Below are 16,653 nucleotides of genomic sequence, written 5' to 3' on the forward strand. Positions count from 1 at the left end.
TATGGGGGTGCGAGATTATTCACCGGCCCGCTTGCTACGGTTTTACAAAGGATATCATAATTGCCGCGTTTAGTGAAATCCCACTCTTACCAATTGTCGGACAAACACAGTCGTTCAATGTCGGTAAACCTCAGTCGGTACAACGAACTAGCGAATTAATTGTACATTCAGCAAAAGGGAGGACAGCAAAAGTGCACAGCAGACTGCCTTCCTGGTACACGGCGTGTATTCAAACCAGACAAGCCTGAAATAAAATAAGAAGAGAGAAAAAAAATAACAACAACAAAAATGCTCATCACATCATCCCAGGCCTCAGTAGCACTGACGGCAATTATAGGTTAGTCTCCTTTTATCTTCTCCCCCTTCCGAGAATACGTCTCTCTCCAATTGGGTGTGACAGACACTCACAAAACAACAACCAACATCAACACCAAAACAGTTGTCGCCTGCACTCTCGCCCTCTTCCTATCCGGCTATGCGATCCAGCAACGGACGCTCCGCGACCTCCGCGCCGCCATCAAGCCGCCGCCCCGCCCGTCGCCGCAGGTCTACATCCAAGAGAGTGCCGGGTGGCAGGCCGCCGCCGCCAAGGGAGAGTACGACAATGACGACTTTGAGAGTGGCGGCGATGGTGACAGCAGCAGTGCCGTGGGCAACGATGACGATCCCTTCATCGAGGTCGAGGTCAAGGACAGCAGAGGCTCCATGCTTTCCATGTTTGGTGGTGGTGGCAAAGGCCACAAGCTGGCGGCGGCGGATGCGGCCCAGAAGCCGATGAGCAGGGTCGAGAGGAGGAGGAAGATCAAGGAGGACATACAGAAGCTGTCGCAGGGCGAGTCGCCCGTGTACTACCAACGGCGGCTGTGGTGAATAGGATTTCCCTTTTTGGGTAGTTTTGGAAATGGTGACGGTACGGACCAAGTTGTACGGATGAACATTGATCTATACGGGACCTCGCAGGCCTTTCTGTGCCGAGGGTTTCTCTGGACCGGTTCCAGAACGGGCGTAGAATGGCGTTATTTTGGGAATTTTGAAAGCCATGTTTTTGGGCTGATTTGGTATACGATACGCAATGTATATAGTTTTGATACGACACAGGAGCATCATGGCTTCACAGAGTAAAATGAATTGGATGACATGCATCAAAGTGGATCTAAACAAGGTATATAAAACGTCTACAACGTACCGCATGGGATAGAAGAAGAAACCATATAGTCTAAGCAAATCTCTTCACCCTACTGAAGATAAAGGGCCGGTCATTCTTGAGCGGGAACTCGGCCAGGTCGTCGGTCAGCCGGTTGTAGCTGTAGTGGCCTTTCCAGGCCAGCTTGTTGTTCTTGGCCAGCTTTCCTGCCGTCTTGAGCGCGAGGTCGAGACGGTACATGTACTTGCCGATGCCCTCCGTCTCGATGAACAGGTCCTCCTCGGTTTCAGGAGGTTCTTCTTGCTTGCCCTCTCCCTCTGCCTTGCTTGCGTCGTCGAAGAGTTGGGAAACGGCGGACCCTAGCCGCCAACGGCCCTTGAGCGCGTTCTGCATGACGATTGAAGGGAGGTGGCCTGACGCACCCTGGCGGTGTAGTTGGAGCGACTCCTTGGTCAGGTGTTGCACCACTGGTTGCCAATGTCAGCCATATATACCTGGGTCAACCTGCTTCATTTGATTTTTAATTAGAATTTGCTTACCTTCGGCGGGTTCTGCGGTGGTCAGCAGTGAGATGCAAGTACCATCGCGGAAAAAGCGCAGGTACCTGAAGTAGGTGCAAATGTGAACAGGGCTGTTCCACGTCACTTGGTTCGCCGAGGCCTGACCGGCTCGGATGTAGTTGACAGTGCTGATGTAACATCCATTGAATCTGATTCTCGGTCTCGAGCGGAACATGGTCTGCCAGGAGCCGCCGTACTTAGAGCTCAACAGAGCCCATGATATTGCAGGCTCACCCTGTTCCTGCTCGAGAGGCGTGGTCTCTGACTGCCCGTCGAGCCTGAGCATGCCAAGCTCTTCCAGGACGAACTTCTCTGGCTCCCAAGTCAGACTGGTCTGGAAGCGGCGGTGCATGCCCAGGAAGCCGAACTCGGTCCCCAGGCATACGCGGCGCCAAATGCGTCCTTCGGTGGCCACCAGGAAGGCCAGTCTCTTGCAGACCTGTGAGAGCCGCACAAAGTCACCGACGTCGTCTACGGTGACGTCCTGGAGTATGTGCAGCAGGACCTCATCAGGAAGCGCGGCGATGGGACAAGGAGGTGGTGGCATGCCCTCAATTGGTGGGGCGGCCGGTTCTATGGCTAGCCCGGCAAAGCTGTTTATCAAGTCATTTAAGCTTTGGGGTTTAGTAGCGGTTGTGGTTGAGGTGGAGGTGGATGTAGTGGCGGTTCGATCAGGCTGCTGTTGTTTCTCGCCAGCAGCCGAGCTTCCTGCCGCAGCAGACGAAGGCTTCTTCTGAGGAGCCCAAGCAGCGGCAAAGTGCTTTGACTTGTACTGTTGCTCGACCTTGGGATCCAGCCGGAAGGCGGTGCGGTAGAGCTTGAGGCTCTCACCGAGATTGCCGCGAGTTTCTTGCTCGACGGCATCTTCGTAGAGCTCTACAGCGGAGCGAGTCTTTTCAGGCTTGGCTGCTGTGGGCAATGGAGTCTGTGCTGATGCGGATGAGGGGGTATCTTCTACCGCGGCAATTCTAGGCTTGCTGGAAGAAGAAGATGGTGATGAAGCTTCTGCTGTTGGGGGTGGTTGAACATGAGCCCGAACCTGAACCTGAACCTTGGATTTCAGCTGCGTTGGACTGGTTGGTGGTTTCCTCTTATCTGACGTCTTTTGTTGTTGCGATGATGTTTTGTTGTTCTGGCCCGTCTTGGTATTTTGAGGAGGAGTATCACTCCGAGGTTTGGTCTGGGACTGTTTTGCCCGCACTTCAGCCCGCCACTGTTCTCTAAATGACTCCAGGGCTGAGTTGATGTCTTCCGGCGGATCTTCCATGGTGGCAGTCTACGGACGGCAAGAACGTTATCAAAAATAAATTGTGTATGCGTCTTGATTTTACGAGAGGCAATGTAATATCTAAGAACGAGACTGATGACGATGACAATGCTGTTCAACGGTTTGATGTCCTGTTTGTGAGATAGGGTAGGTAAGCTGTAGTATTTCCTTGAGCTATGAGCCATAATGGTTCCGGTTCGCGGTTCGTCATACCGATAGATGAACAAAGAGGCGGGCATTCGGCTCAGGGTCTGTACCGTGTTTGGGTTGTTTTATACTGTTACATGCACTGTAAGCTGTCGGAAGATCGATTTACTCTAGGTCTAAAACTAATTAGTACCGTAATTACCACGTAGAGAGAGAGAGCTTGAGAGATCTCCGTACGTACATGTCCTTCCAAGCCTTTGTAGTTTGCCACCAGCCATCGCACAATGGCAATTAACTCCCGAGGTACTTGAGCAAGATAGGCTATGTGTCTTTACTATTCAAAGCTCATGCGGCTAACTGGCAACTATCGTAGGTACTGTAGTTGGTGTGCATTGTAGGTAGGTAGGTAGGTAGGTAGGTAGGTAGGTAGGTAGGTAGGTAGGTAGGTAGGTAGGTAGGTAGGTAGGTAGGTAGGTAGGTAGGTAGGTACCTACCTAGGTACCTATACCTACCTAGGTACCGACCTAGTCATCTAGAATAATTGATTAAACTGCACTGCACCCAGTACATTCGATAGCTACCCAGGTAAGCTTGTGTTACTCTTTGACGTTACAATGCAGTTCCGTGTTTGAATACCCCAAGTCGTAAATTGCATCCAAGGCACACACGAGCTTGTACAGGCAATATAGGCAAGCCCATGTGAAACTTGCTTGCCGTAGCACGCTAATATTAATTAATAATAGCCACAAAATCTCACTCACTTAGACACTCGACCTACCGTCCACCTAGGACTGTGCAGCGTAATAACTTAGTAACATAGCACCGACCGACATCGGTAGTGGGGGTCTGTTTCTTTGATGGAAGTGAGATTGATTGTAACCCCAAAGCTTAAGTTTTGCCTGAACTGGCTGGGTTCCAAGGTGGGCTTACATAAAGATGATGCAGAGAAAGGCTTCGGCCGGCCCGCCCAGAAGCTTCCTTGTCTGTTTTGTTCATTGGGTTCATGTGGTTCATGGACACTAATGCCATTGTACGGGGGTCTGTTACCAGACTAGGAGAAAAAATATTATCGCACTATTTTGGTTTATTTTTATTTTTATTTTCTTGTGATCGATTTTTTTCTTCTTTTTTTTTCTTATGTTTTCCCCCAAATTCTGCTCCGATCTTGACACTTGCCCTTTTACCACCACTACGTTATTGAATCGCCATCATCACCCCCACTCCAAAAAGTGCTGGGCGGTTTGGTTTGATTACTTGAATCTTTTTTTTCCCGTTGCCCGCCTTTTTTTTCTGTTTCGGTTCCCTGTCCTCTTGAAATGTCGCCTTCATAGTCCAGGGGTTTTTATTCCAAGACAGGGGTCCTTTGTTTTTTGTCCCTCATAATTTTGATCGTTGTCCTTCTACCGTCCACCGACCGATCACTGTTGCGCCGGGCGAAAGGTTGTTTGCGGATTTGCGTTGGTGGTACAAGCAAGATAGCACAGCATAGCCCGCGCAGTTACTTCAGTACCAATCCGGCTATTTCTTTCGCCAATTATCGCCGCTCGCTCTCCTCACCACGACAACAACAAGTCTGCCAACAACCTCAAGAGTCCCGGAAATCGACCGCAAAAATGGCGTGGTCTAAAGCAACTCGCATCGGCGTGATGCTGGCAATCGATCTGGCCTTTTTCTTCCTCGAACTCGGTGTCGGAATCTACGTCGGCTCCCTCGCACTCATGGCTGATGCCTTTCACATGCTCAACGACGTCATCTCCCTTGTTATCGGCCTCTGGGCTGTCCGTGTTGCGCAAAATAAATCTACCGACAAGTTCTCCTACGGCTGGCTGCGCGCCGAGATCCTGGGTGCCTTCTTCAACGCCGTCTTCCTTATCGCCCTATGCGTCTCCATCCTCCTCGAGGCCCTGGGCCGCTTCGTCGACCCTCCCACCATCCAAAACCCTCAGCTGATACTCGTCGTCGGTTCCCTGGGCCTCGCCTCCAACCTCGCAGGGTTCTTCGTCCTCGGCGGCCACAGCCACGGCCATGGCCACGATGACGACCATGACCACGACCACGATCATGGCCACAACGATGCGCACTCGCACTCTCACGATCACGCCCACGACGCCACCCGCGAGGCAGAAGAGGGCCGTCACATCAGCTTCGACGACAGCCGCGAGGATGTTGCTGGGGTCCCCGCACGATTCAAGTCGCACAGGCGCCGGCCCAGCAGCAACCGCCACAGTCGCCTCACTAACATTGACGACATGTCGTTCCACCCTGCTAGCTTCCGCCAGGAGATAATAGCTGCCAGCCGACCCGTTGAGGTCTCGGACGACGAATCTGTCACCGACAACGAGAACGATGCCAATGACAACACCCCCCTTATCAACGACCGCACCGGCGCCGGTCATGAAGGCCAGTACGGGAGCACCGGCCACTCCAACAGTCATGGACGCTCGCGCCGGGACTCGGTTCTCCACGATCACCACAACCACAACAAGCCTAGGGAAGCGCAGAAGGGCGGCGGTCACAGCCATAACCACGCAGATATGGGCATGCAGGCCATGATTCTGCACGTCATTGGCGACGCTCTGGGTAACGTCGGCGTTATAGTGACTGCCCTCATCATCTGGAAGACGGAGTGGTCCGGCCGCTTCTACGCCGATCCTGCCGTCTCGCTCTTCATCACCTGCATCATCCTCCGCTCTTGCATCCCGCTGACCCTCGCGACGGCCAAGATCCTGCTCCAGGCGACGCCCGATCACATCAGCATTCGCGACATCAAGGCCGACATCCAGGACCTACCGGGCGTGGTCTCGTGCCACCACGTGCACATCTGGCAGCTCTCCGACACCAAGCTCGTCGCGTCCATGCACATCCAGGTCTCCTTCCCTATCAGCGAAGAAGGCGGGGAGAAGTACATGAAGCTGGCCATGCGTGCCAGGAGCTGCCTCCACGCGTACGGCATCCACAGCGCCACCATCCAGCCCGAGTTTTACTTGGACGATGTTCACCTCTCGCGCTCGGATATCGCCGCCTCTGATGCCGCCACAGCCTGCGGGACTGGCGGCCCCGGATCCGTGTGTTTGCTAGAGTGCGTCGACGACTGCGTGGGCCAGGGCTGCTGCTCCGATGCCGGTGCCAAGTCGCCGCCGAGCAGTAGCCACTCGGGATCCGGTGGCGGTCACAATCACGGCCACAGCCACGGTCATGATCACCAGCACTAGTAAACTAAACTAGATTTCTATATTTCCTTGATTCCTTTCCTTTTCTTTTTCTTTGTGGTCATCTACGCATGAATCCCTTCTGAACAAGGGCTTTGAATGGGGACTCTTCCATGGTCCGCGTGTGGTTCTCTGCATTTTCTGGGAGTCTTATGGCAGGTCTAGTACTTCTCTCTCTGTCTCATCACAACACTCTTTTTTTTCCCTTTGTTATCTGTTTCGATCAAAAACTACAGCATCTTTTGCTTTATTTCCCTTTTACCGGTATTTATTATACGTCTGGTCTTTTACAAAGGAACTTCATTGGCGGGACGTTATTAATACGGTGTAGGATATGCATATAGAAAAAGACTACGGCGTGCTTTTCTTTTTTTTTTGCTTTCTTCGAGCCTTATAACTGGCTTTTGGAATTTGGGGACTTTTTTTTTGTCCGGTAATGGTCCGTGATATATCTTAAAACCAATTACTACAAAGTACTATGCTATGGGCTGACGTTTGATAAGTGCACATGTGCTGGCGAGTTACTTTTTTTGCTGCAGCCTTCCCAAGGAGGATGTGGTATGCAACCGGATTTATGCAAAGTTATTCCCCGGACACAAGTAGTAGTACACTATCTAGTAACTGCTTCTTTTCTTTTATATTCTCGTAATGGATACAGACATTGCTTTCCAATTGTCTTCTCTACGGATAGTCCACGACCACGGTCACCACCTAGCTCGCCAGCAACTCCAGTATATAACATCCCCTAGGAAAGCCTTGTGTTCCAGGTACACAATTCTCGTAAAGGCCAGTCGTTATATACAGCCCACCGCATAAGAGGATACCTGCCTCTATAGCGGCAGCAGACTTTGCATCGAAAGCGCCCATTGGTAGTGACCGTCATCAAATCCACTTCTCAACAAAAGAATAGCCCATTGATCGGTTTGCAGCGGCCAAAGCTGGCCTTGCTTCCATCGTCAACCAACCCCTTCAGAGCAAGTATCAATAGCCTGTATGTGTAGGCTTTGTGACTATCGAGTGAGAACAAAACACACTTGAAGTAGATGACGAAAGGGGGAACCCCCCATTGAAAAACACAAATCATTACTGCTAGTTGGGTATTCTGTATAAGAAGTCAAGGCAGAGACAAAAAAAAAAAAAAAAAAAAAGAAAAGAAAAGAAAAGAAAGAAGAAAAAGAGTAGACAACAAGAAATACAGTTCCAAGGCCTTCTAGAAAGGCTAACATCTTGTTGCAAAAAGCACTGCATCCCCCCACCCCCATCGTGCGTCGATTACCAAAAATGACAAAAAGACACCCAGTGTCACTTGTCCAGCATACAGAATCGAATATGACAATAAACTGCCGACGTATCAGTCTCGCAGAAGTACCAAAAATAGAAGAATCTCGCAGCAATGAGAAAGAGAGAAAAAAAAAAGAAAAAAGAAAAACAAGTTCAGTTGGTTTTATGCAAGATCAGGTGTAACAACCAGAAGATCATAAACGAAAATCATATAGCTTAGGTTTTCCGTCTCATCCGTTCAGGTGACCCCTATGGACTGGAGCGTGTCTCATTAACGACGGATCGGAGGGGGCGTACGGCTGCCGGGTGGCGCCGAGCCTTCCATGTTGCCCGTCAACTCAGCCACTCTGGCTTTGATTCGAGCAACCCTCGATTCAATAGCTGTGGTGGGAAAAATGTTAGCAGCCTGGTCTTTCGCCGGCATAAACAATTACAAGACAAAAACAAGGGGTCAAGACTTACTCTCCTCTCCACTTGTGTCGCCGTCGCCATCCGTCGTCTTACTGTACCCACCCTGGCTCTGATCCTCGCTCTGCCTTTGCTGTGCCGCACGATCCGCCGCGTTCTTGCGTATCTGTGCCCACCTGTCCTGCGCTGGTGTCAGGGTACTTGGCGACTGGACCTCAGGAGCAGGTGCCTGGACGGGAGCAGGGGACGGTGGTGCCTGGGCGGCCGGGTTCTCTCGCTGCCTAGCAATAGGTGGCGGGATGGCATCAAACGACGCGTCGGAGTCCGAGTCGTCGGGAATAAACGCTGGCTGGTCCGCTAGTGGGCCCTGGTCAAACCGACTGAACTCCTCGTGCGCCTCGTTGGCATCCACCGTCTCGATCGGCGATACTGTCTCAATGGATGGCTCATATTCTGTGACGGGAGGTGGGCCGCCGGCTGCGGGTATGGTGGGTGTGACGGGAGTGTGGGCTCGAGGCGTCAGATCCTCGGTTCGCTCGCTGGGCGCTGCGAGCGAGCTTGCTCCAGCCATATGGGGCTCCGGCGACAGTGCGGCGGCGGCTACTGTGCCTCCTGCTACTCCTGCCGCTGCTACTGGCGGAAAGCCGTTGCTTGTAAACTCAGAGCCCTGTTGCTGTTTAGGCTCCTTGTCCTTCTTGCGACCAAACAATTTTCTGAATCCACCTGATCCCTTCTCCTTCTCCTTTTCCTTGTGCAACTTTTTCTGCTGTTTTTTATTATCAGGGCTGAAATCGGGTTCTGGGGAAACCAGGTTGCTTCGTTGCAGGTCCATACTATGCTGCCCCTGGGGAGGCGGAGGCAAGGCCGCCGGCTCTGGCGTTGGCCCCTGCGAAAGCGGCTGTCTCGTGACGGGAGATTGTGGCGCCACTGCGGGCGAAGCAGGGGGGAATAGAGAGGGCGACTTCTGAGGAGGGGGCGGCGCTTCGTCATCCTCTTGGATGGGCGTATATGAACCGTTGCCATTGGTCTGCATGGTTGACTGACCAAGACCCCGGCCTGTGCTGGAACTGGACAGATAGGCTTCGCGGATGGCCTCCTTGTCGTACCGGTTTGCCCACTGCATCGCCGGGGACGCCTCAGTCTTCAGACCAGATTGGATCGTCATGATGCTCTTTGTCTTTTCGGCAATCAGCTCAGCGTCCGTCCTTCCACGCCTTGTCGGCGAGTTCTGAGCAGCCGCTTGCTTCTCCATCATCTCTCTTTCGTGGAGTCTCTGTGCTGCCGCTTGGATCCTGGCTTGCTGATCTGGGCCGATGCTTGTCTTGCTGTTGCTCATGTCGCTGCCATGACCATCTCCCCTGCCGAGCATATTCTTACCCACCGACTTGCTGCGAGACATGCCTGTCTTATTGCGGCGCGTCCAACTGAAGAAACTCTTCTTCTCCGCAATATAAGCACCCTCATCGGGCTCCGGCGCGGCGCCCTTGACCATCTCCTCGAATATCAGCCAACGTCCGCTGCGGATCTGCGTCTCAATAACGGCACATCGTCCAAACGAAGACTTTCTCTCGGCTGTCTCCTCGGGTGCGAGGCTGGTCATCCACACCCACCAGAACGAGTCATCCAGCTCCAAACGGGATATGCTTGCCAGCTCTCCTGGCTCCAGGTTCTGCTCCGACTCCAGCCTTGGCCGGTGAGACTGTGCGCTGCGCTGACGGACTGTCGTGTCGATGGGCGGGAGCACCTTGTCGGGTGGGAGTAGGAGGTTCGAGGGGCTGTTGGGCCCATCCTGCGCAAATCCAGAAGACAAAAAGTCGGCCCATGATGGCGTGGTTGGCCGTGCAAGATTCACTCCCGAAGCTGGCGTAGTCCTGAGCCCAGTAATCTGTCGTCTCCCTTGCTTCTGCTCCGAATCATCATCCTCCTCCATTAGCGTCGCACCGAATCCGATATCCTCAAATCGTGACCAAGAGGCATCGCGCAGCCCCGTCGAATGCTTGGCGCTGGACACTGCCTGCGTCTGGTTTGCCGCAGCAATCGCCTTAAGAACTCTGCGGCACTCCTCCGTCAATGCCTGGACAGGATCCTCATAGTCGGAAAATTCAAATAATGGCCGGTCGCTGTCCCGGTACTGGAAATGGTTGCCTCGCCTGAGGAGCGCAAATGGGGTCGGCGATACTGTCTCGACGATCATTACCACCTTGTATGTTGTTGACATCATGAGCGACGGCCTTTCCGGAGGATACTCGGTCTCCTGAAGCAATTTCTGAAGTGACATTGGAAGCATGGAGATTCCAGCCTGTGTTTGCTGAGGGGCAACTGATCGTAGGTAGGCGAAGAACAGATGGCTGGTCGCATCCGCTGCTCTGAGCCAAAGTTTGTAGCCACCCTCGAAGCCGTTGCTAGTATCCTTGTGTTCGAAAGCCCACCAAGAAGCCATCCGAGAGAGTTTGCGACCACCGAAGCCGTTCATCTTGCCGTGCGCGGCTACGGCAGCGAGCAGATCGAAGAAGTCGAATATTATGGATGTCCTCGCCTCATTCTCTACACTGAGGGGTATGAACGTTCGGAAGGAATCGCGCGCCATATCCGAGTCTAGCAAAAGGGTAGGTCAAGTTAGATTGCCAGATTTCGACTGGTAAGGCGCAACAAGGAGGGAAATTGTTGATACGGACCATGCTCGCCCACTTTGAACAGCTCATAGGCATCCCAGCCCACTACGCCACCTTGCAACCTAGCCCAGCACCACTTAATAACGCCAGAGATTACCTGCGAAAACAGCGTTAGTTAGAGCACTGCCAGAATGAGTGCGCGGAATCTGCCAAAACCCACCATTGGTTCTAGCATTCGAAGCTCCTGACCCAGCACATCACCGCGCAGATTCGAGGAGTGGTCAAAGAAATGCCGTATAAACGTCCGGACTGCACTAGGGTTAGAGGTCGGGCGGAAAGGGAGGAGCAAGAATGGTATGTCAAGGCCTGGATACGGGTAGAACGAAGCTCGCGGTCAGTTTTCCATGCCGAACACACACTGGGTACCTAGTCATTATTCCCTCACCTCTAGCCTTCAGCTCCGATGTGCAACGGTGCACCAGCTCCTGAACCTCTTCGGGCTCGACCGTCGTTCGCGCGAAGCCATCCTCCCATTGAGGCTTCTGCGGCAGCTGGTTTGTGAGGTGATCGAGGTTACCATTCTTCTTGGACTTGGATATCTTGGTGGGGCCGTCCTTCCCCTTGAGGCGGGAGAATATACTAGGCATTTGGTAAACGCCTCGGTGACAGGAATGTAGAAGCCTAGACTAGTCAATGTCTTGGAAGCATTCGTGCTGGAAGCTCAGGCAGGTCGATCAAGGCCACCGGGTAGGGGCGCCCGTGCCGTCTGCCGCGCAAGACAAAGAATAGGGCAACGATCCTCGGGCGCTGCTCGTTGGGCGAACCGCGAATTCGAGCAAGGCAACCTTGGAAGACCAAGTTTTGGGTTCGTGCGGTAGAGGCGGCTTTGTCGAGCAAACACCGCAAGTCTTTTGTGGGAAAGAAAGACAATAGCAGCGATTGGAAACTCCTTTTGGAACAGCGGGTAAAAGCGAATGAACCTGGTAGGTAGCCCAGAGGAAATTCAGGGTCTCGTCTTGAACGTTGCGGGTGTGTGCGTGGTATCAGATGGTATGTACTACGTAGTGTGGCGAGGAAGGTTTTGGATGCAACCCAGTAATAACGGGAGTGAGCGCGTTGATTAGTTGGAATAAAAAAAATAGCAACCGCGTGGTAGAACTTCCAATGGATGTCCACAAACACTCCACGCAAGAGGCTATGAATGGCTGGTTGCAAGGGGAGAATAATGACAATGAGTTAACCGAGCAAATACACACAAAAATCAGAGCAAGAGGGAAAAAAAAAAAAAAAAAAAAAAAAAAAAAAAAGAGACCGATCCGATACAAGCAAACACGAGGAGGAAAGAGATTTGTCCACCGCGGTACTGGTTTTAGCGATCAATGCAGAAAATGCAATGCTGCCCAGCCCCCAGCCAGGCCTTGCTCAAATCTGCAAAGAGGGTTTTCTTTCCTAGCGCTGAAGAGGGCGATCGAACAGGTTCGGCCTGGAGCTTGCGCGGGCGTGTCAATCAATGTCTTCAGGGGCTAAAGTGGGACGGGGATGTGAGACAGGCGACTGGCAAGGCGGGCGCCCCCGACAAGGGAAGGGGGGCGGTCCCCTGTTGTTCAAATTGGGCAGGGGCCAGAATAGTACGGTACTGGACAGTGGTAGTTAATTACTTCGTAGCTGCAAACAGCTCGATCAGCTCAAAAAAAAAAAAAAAAAAAAAAAAAGACATTACTGTACTCCTTGTTTTTTTTTAATATATATATATGTCGCAGAGAATATTTTTAAATATTCGATCCGACATTTGCCAACTAACAACTTTCCGTTGCACGCGGACAAAAAAGGTACATGCCGAATTGGGCCGTCTGTTCTTACGAAGTACGTGCCTACTGCACGCCGCTCTCAACTAAGAACTCTTGGATGAAGTTGGCAGTTCCTAAACCCAGGAACCGGACGGAGAGGAATTTAAGAGTTTGATTGCCAACAGTCACACCAAGTTTTGTACCTGCATAGCGAAATGGACGGCTCGAATTTAGGATAACAATCTGTCAGCACCTTAGGCCCGTTCCAGTGCGTCAGAGGCTCGTCAAAAGTGCAGTAGAAATGTAGATAGCCCGCAAAGGTGGGGGGTGCTAGCGATTCCGGTGGATAGCATAGTGGGTGGGGTTATGACGGGGGTCCGTGCTGAAGAAAAAAAGAATATGCGTCGTCCGACAACCGTTTTTTTCCTGGTCTCGGTTATCAAGTATTTTCTTTGGGGGGGAAGGGGGGCTTGGGGGGTTTTGCTGGTCGCGTTTGTTTGTTCGTTGGTTCGGCCACAAGGATCCGATGTTATCGACGACATGCATACAGTAACACTGATAATTCTCCACTGAGGAGTAGTCGGTACGCAATCGACCAATTGATAACCTAAAGTGGACGTGCTCAGGCATAGTCAAATCTTCTGTATATTACGGAGTAAAGATGCCGATGTTAGTTGGTTGGTTGGTAACGGTAGTGGTACACTGCATATTAAGGGCTGCAGCTAGATGAAATTACCTACTTCGTACGTCGTGTTGATGGTGGTTTGACAAGAAGGGTTGGCTACCAGAGCCTGTCTGGTTAAATCATGTATCCCACCAAGCATAGAAATTCTCCACTCCCGCAGACCGAATCCTTCCTAATTGAGTATCAGATGAAGAAGAACCTGCATGCAGTATGTACTGCATTGGATGGTAGTACTATGAATATTTGCGGCAAGACGGGTACCTTAGCTACACAGAAATCGTAGACTTATCGGATTAACATGGTATTCTGTTTTGAAATATAAATGTTTTCCCATGTACAACAACAGTATTGTTTTGTCTCTCCCAATTGCTGACCTCGTCTGCCCAACACATTACGTACATGTTGCATGCACACCGTATTCGGAGGAATAAAGAAACAACAACGTTCCAAAAATAAACTCTGCCAGTCAGCCACGCGCTCCCACATTCTCTTGACTTGCCGTCGTCTAGAATTAGAGCTGTTCCATCCAACCCTACCAGCAGCTGGCTTATACCCGGTAATTTGGTAATTAGTGATCCGGGTGCCCGAAAAGAACAGATAAACACCGCACGCCCCCTCAATTTTCAGCCTTCATGTCGTTTTATCGCCCGCAGATCAGCTAAAGATTTTTCTTTTTCTTCTGGTATGGGGTTGGCAACCTCAGTCCGATCACCGGGGGAAGATGGAGGGGGATTGGGTTTATTTTTTTCGTGGCTTTCCCATACTCTGAAACCTCAACGCATGAAGAAAACCTGCGCAAACGATCTTGAACCGGGGATACCAGCCGGGATAAACTCTCCCGCTGGAGCTGGCAGAGACTGCTGAACGGCAAGTCTTGGAGAGGTGCAAAGAAAGGGGGGGGGGGGGGAGGAATAATAAAGGGAAAAGAAACTCTACACGTCATAGGATTTACCACGTATTTCGTACAATCCCGATGCATTGCTGCTGAAGAGAGAGAGAGAGAGAGAGAGAGAGAGAGAGAGAGAGAGAGAGAGAGAGAGAGAGAGAGAGAGAGAGAGAGAGAGAGAGAGAGAGAAAAGAAGAAAAAAAGAAAAAAAAAAGACATTGTCGCAAACCCTTGTCTCCGGCATGGTGTCTTGAGATGAGGCAGCCTCAATCTGGAACATGGCTTTTTGCCTTCTGTCAGTCCTTCTGCATTCCATCGCTTAAATTTTCTTTTTTTCTTTTTCTCGTTTATACCAGTCAGCACCGAGTACTTTATAGGAGCTGGGTAGAGAATCAAAATCACCTTCCACACTAAGCCCCTTCAGCCGATACCGCTAGCTGGCAGTTTTCCATAGGGGGGACCATGAACCCTTTTTCGGCGGGCGCTACGAAACACACCTCAATTGATGGCCCATTTTCTTCTATTACATGGTGCTTGGCGCCCCATCAAGCAATCCGCATGTCGCCGTCGCGTGTTTATTATGCGCAACAAAAATCACAAAACCCAATGCAGAGGACCCATATATATAATTCTGGGATTCCATATATCTGATCTGATATCACAAATTCTCCCGCAAAGTGACTGCCACATATCGGCTCTTTTTTATTTTATTTTATTTTATTTATTTTTTTGACAATCCCAGACCTGCACAAATCCCCATACATGACCTACAAACGTGACGTGAAAAGAAAAGACAGAAATAAGAATATCGTGAACCCGTACCAAATCAGCCGGTTTCCGTCAATACCGTTGCGGCCAAAGCCCCCTGCCGGCTTCGATACTCGAGGCTCCAAATCATCATGCTGTAGCCGTAGAAGGATTCTTATTCTCGTCTCCTTTGACCTCGACCCCTGGCTTCGCAGTCAAAGGTGCTGGAACTTCGGGCTTCTTGTTGTCTTCGATCTTTCGCAACTCCTCCAGCGCCTCAAGCTCTTCCCCTTCGTCAAAGTCAAACTCCTCCTCATCTTTCTTGACTTTCTTTGCCTCGGGTGCCGCCTTGACCACCTCGACCTTTGGCTTGGGCAAGAGGCTGACTCCCTCCGTTAGGCTCCAGTCGATCTCCTCCCCGTCCCCATACCTCTGCACCAACCACTCGTTGGCTTTTCTAAAGTGACCGCAGTCAAAGAATCCCCTTGACGCGCTCAATGGGCTCGGGTGCACCGCTTTGAGCACCAAGTGCTTCTTCTGGTCGACCTTGATCACCCTCTTAGCTGCGGGGCTACCCCAAGCCATGAATACAACGCCCCTGCTGCGACGACCCGCCACGAGCTCGATGATCTTTTGCGTAAACTTCTCCCAGCCCCGGTTTGCGTGCGAATTGGCCTCATGCGCCCGGACCGTAAGGCATGTGTTGAGCATCAGCACGCCGCGCTGGGCCCAGGGCGTTAGCAGGCCCGAGTTGTTGGGCGGCGGCGTGAATTCAGGGTAGTCGTTCTTGAGGCAAATGTACATGTTTTTGAGAGATGGTGGTGCCTTAGTCGGTGGTCGCACTGAGAAGGCAAGCCCATGGGCCTGATTGATATTGTGGTAAGGATCTTGGCCAAGTATTACGACCTTGACTGTGTGGAAGGGCGTATGGCGGGACCTGTGTGTGGCAAAACGAAACGGAACATGTCAATACCTCTATACAACAGAACATAGTGACGCATATGTCCGCTTGTGACGGTAACGAGGCTCGCCGGTTTACATACCATGAGTAGACATCTTCTCTTGGTGGAAACACCTTCTTGCCCGCATTCGCTTCCCTGTCTAGGAACCTTTTCAGGTCAAGAAACTCCTTTGTGGTAATCTCGTCCTTGAGCAACGCAAGCCAGCTCTCGTCCAAAGTGTCAATCTCCAGCTTTAGCAGCTCCCTCTGCTCGTTGGTAAGCTTCTCCACCCATTTCTGCTTGTTGAAACTGACAGCCGGTGGATGGGCTGGAGCTGAGGCTGCTGGCGCCGCTGTAGAACTTGGGCTGCTAGATGTGGTGGCGCCGCTGGCCGGTGTGGTCTTAGGTGCGGCAAAGAATGATGTGATGCTGGCGTTCTGTTTGGGTTTCTTGGCATCTGAAGCTGACAGCGGTCCATTGGCCTTGCGCTTGAGGGTGGACATGGTGTGAAGAAGCAGCCTTGGGCTGCTGGTGCTGTCGTGACAAAGACTCTGTGCCTCCACAGCCTGGAGATATGGTTGAAGGCCAAGGATCGGATAGTAGTCGGGATCTTTGTGTAGCCGTTATTATGCAGTTTGCCTCCTTAACAAGGACGAGAAAAGTAGGTATTAATTATAACAGTAATAGACACCACCGGCTTTGCAATCGTATGGAGTTGTAGAAAATATTCGAGAGAAGAAGGTTGTGAAAAAATGCAAAAGAAGACAAAGTGACACGAGCTGGTTGGGTATGAGTAGTAGGTAGGCTGGACTAGAACTAGTCTAAATTCTAAGCAGAATTGATAGGTTTCCGTTTCTGCGCCGGTAACTGTGTCTGCTTCTTCTTCGTTTCAATCATCCAAAACGGGCGAAGTTTGCAATAGTTTATGGGGAATGAGGAGCTGACGTCGCATTGAGGAGGAGGTGGGAAAGGAAAACGC

General features: G+C 51.5%; 5 protein-coding genes across 5 annotated transcripts; 2 read left to right on the forward strand and 3 right to left on the reverse strand.

Moving 5' to 3' along the window:
• The first annotated feature begins 39 nt into the window (after positions 1-39).
• On the forward strand, positions 40-1,152 carry MGG_03635 (uncharacterized protein). The gene is made up of 2 exons (XM_003716206.1): positions 40-337; positions 440-1,152. Exons 1-2 carry the CDS (start codon positions 289-291, stop codon positions 868-870), a joined length of 480 nt encoding a protein of 159 aa, XP_003716254.1. The 5' UTR covers positions 40-288; the 3' UTR covers positions 871-1,152.
• On the reverse strand, positions 1,108-3,157 carry MGG_13493 (F-box protein). The gene is made up of 2 exons (XM_003716207.1): positions 1,684-3,157; positions 1,108-1,611 (listed from the first exon to the last, which is right to left on the reverse strand). Exons 1-2 carry the CDS (start codon positions 2,969-2,971, stop codon positions 1,217-1,219), a joined length of 1,683 nt encoding a protein of 560 aa, XP_003716255.1. The 5' UTR covers positions 2,972-3,157; the 3' UTR covers positions 1,108-1,216.
• A 923-nt stretch (positions 3,158-4,080) lies between these two features.
• On the forward strand, positions 4,081-6,814 carry MGG_03634 (uncharacterized protein). Its single transcript, XM_003716208.1, has one exon. It carries the CDS (start codon positions 4,732-4,734, stop codon positions 6,328-6,330), a length of 1,599 nt encoding a protein of 532 aa, XP_003716256.1. The 5' UTR covers positions 4,081-4,731; the 3' UTR covers positions 6,331-6,814.
• Positions 6,815-7,401: 587 nt separating this feature from the next.
• MGG_03633 (uncharacterized protein) lies at positions 7,402-11,387 on the reverse strand. The gene is made up of 5 exons (XM_003716209.1): positions 11,074-11,387; positions 10,849-10,994; positions 10,692-10,785; positions 8,071-10,611; positions 7,402-7,989 (listed from the first exon to the last, which is right to left on the reverse strand). Exons 1-5 carry the CDS (start codon positions 11,273-11,275, stop codon positions 7,880-7,882), a joined length of 3,093 nt encoding a protein of 1,030 aa, XP_003716257.1. The 5' UTR covers positions 11,276-11,387; the 3' UTR covers positions 7,402-7,879.
• A 3,266-nt stretch (positions 11,388-14,653) lies between these two features.
• Positions 14,654-16,617, reverse strand: MGG_03632 (uracil-DNA glycosylase). The gene is made up of 2 exons (XM_003716210.1): positions 15,777-16,617; positions 14,654-15,670 (listed from the first exon to the last, which is right to left on the reverse strand). The coding sequence occupies exons 1-2, from the start codon at positions 16,175-16,177 to the stop codon at positions 14,884-14,886; spliced, it is 1,188 nt and encodes a 395-aa protein (XP_003716258.1). The 5' UTR covers positions 16,178-16,617; the 3' UTR covers positions 14,654-14,883.
• Between the last annotated feature and the right edge of the window lie 36 nt (positions 16,618-16,653).

This window comes from Pyricularia oryzae, chromosome 4, assembly GCF_000002495.2.
Source record: "Pyricularia oryzae 70-15 chromosome 4, whole genome shotgun sequence".
In the NCBI taxonomy this organism is placed as follows: domain Eukaryota; kingdom Fungi; phylum Ascomycota; class Sordariomycetes; order Magnaporthales; family Pyriculariaceae; genus Pyricularia; species Pyricularia oryzae.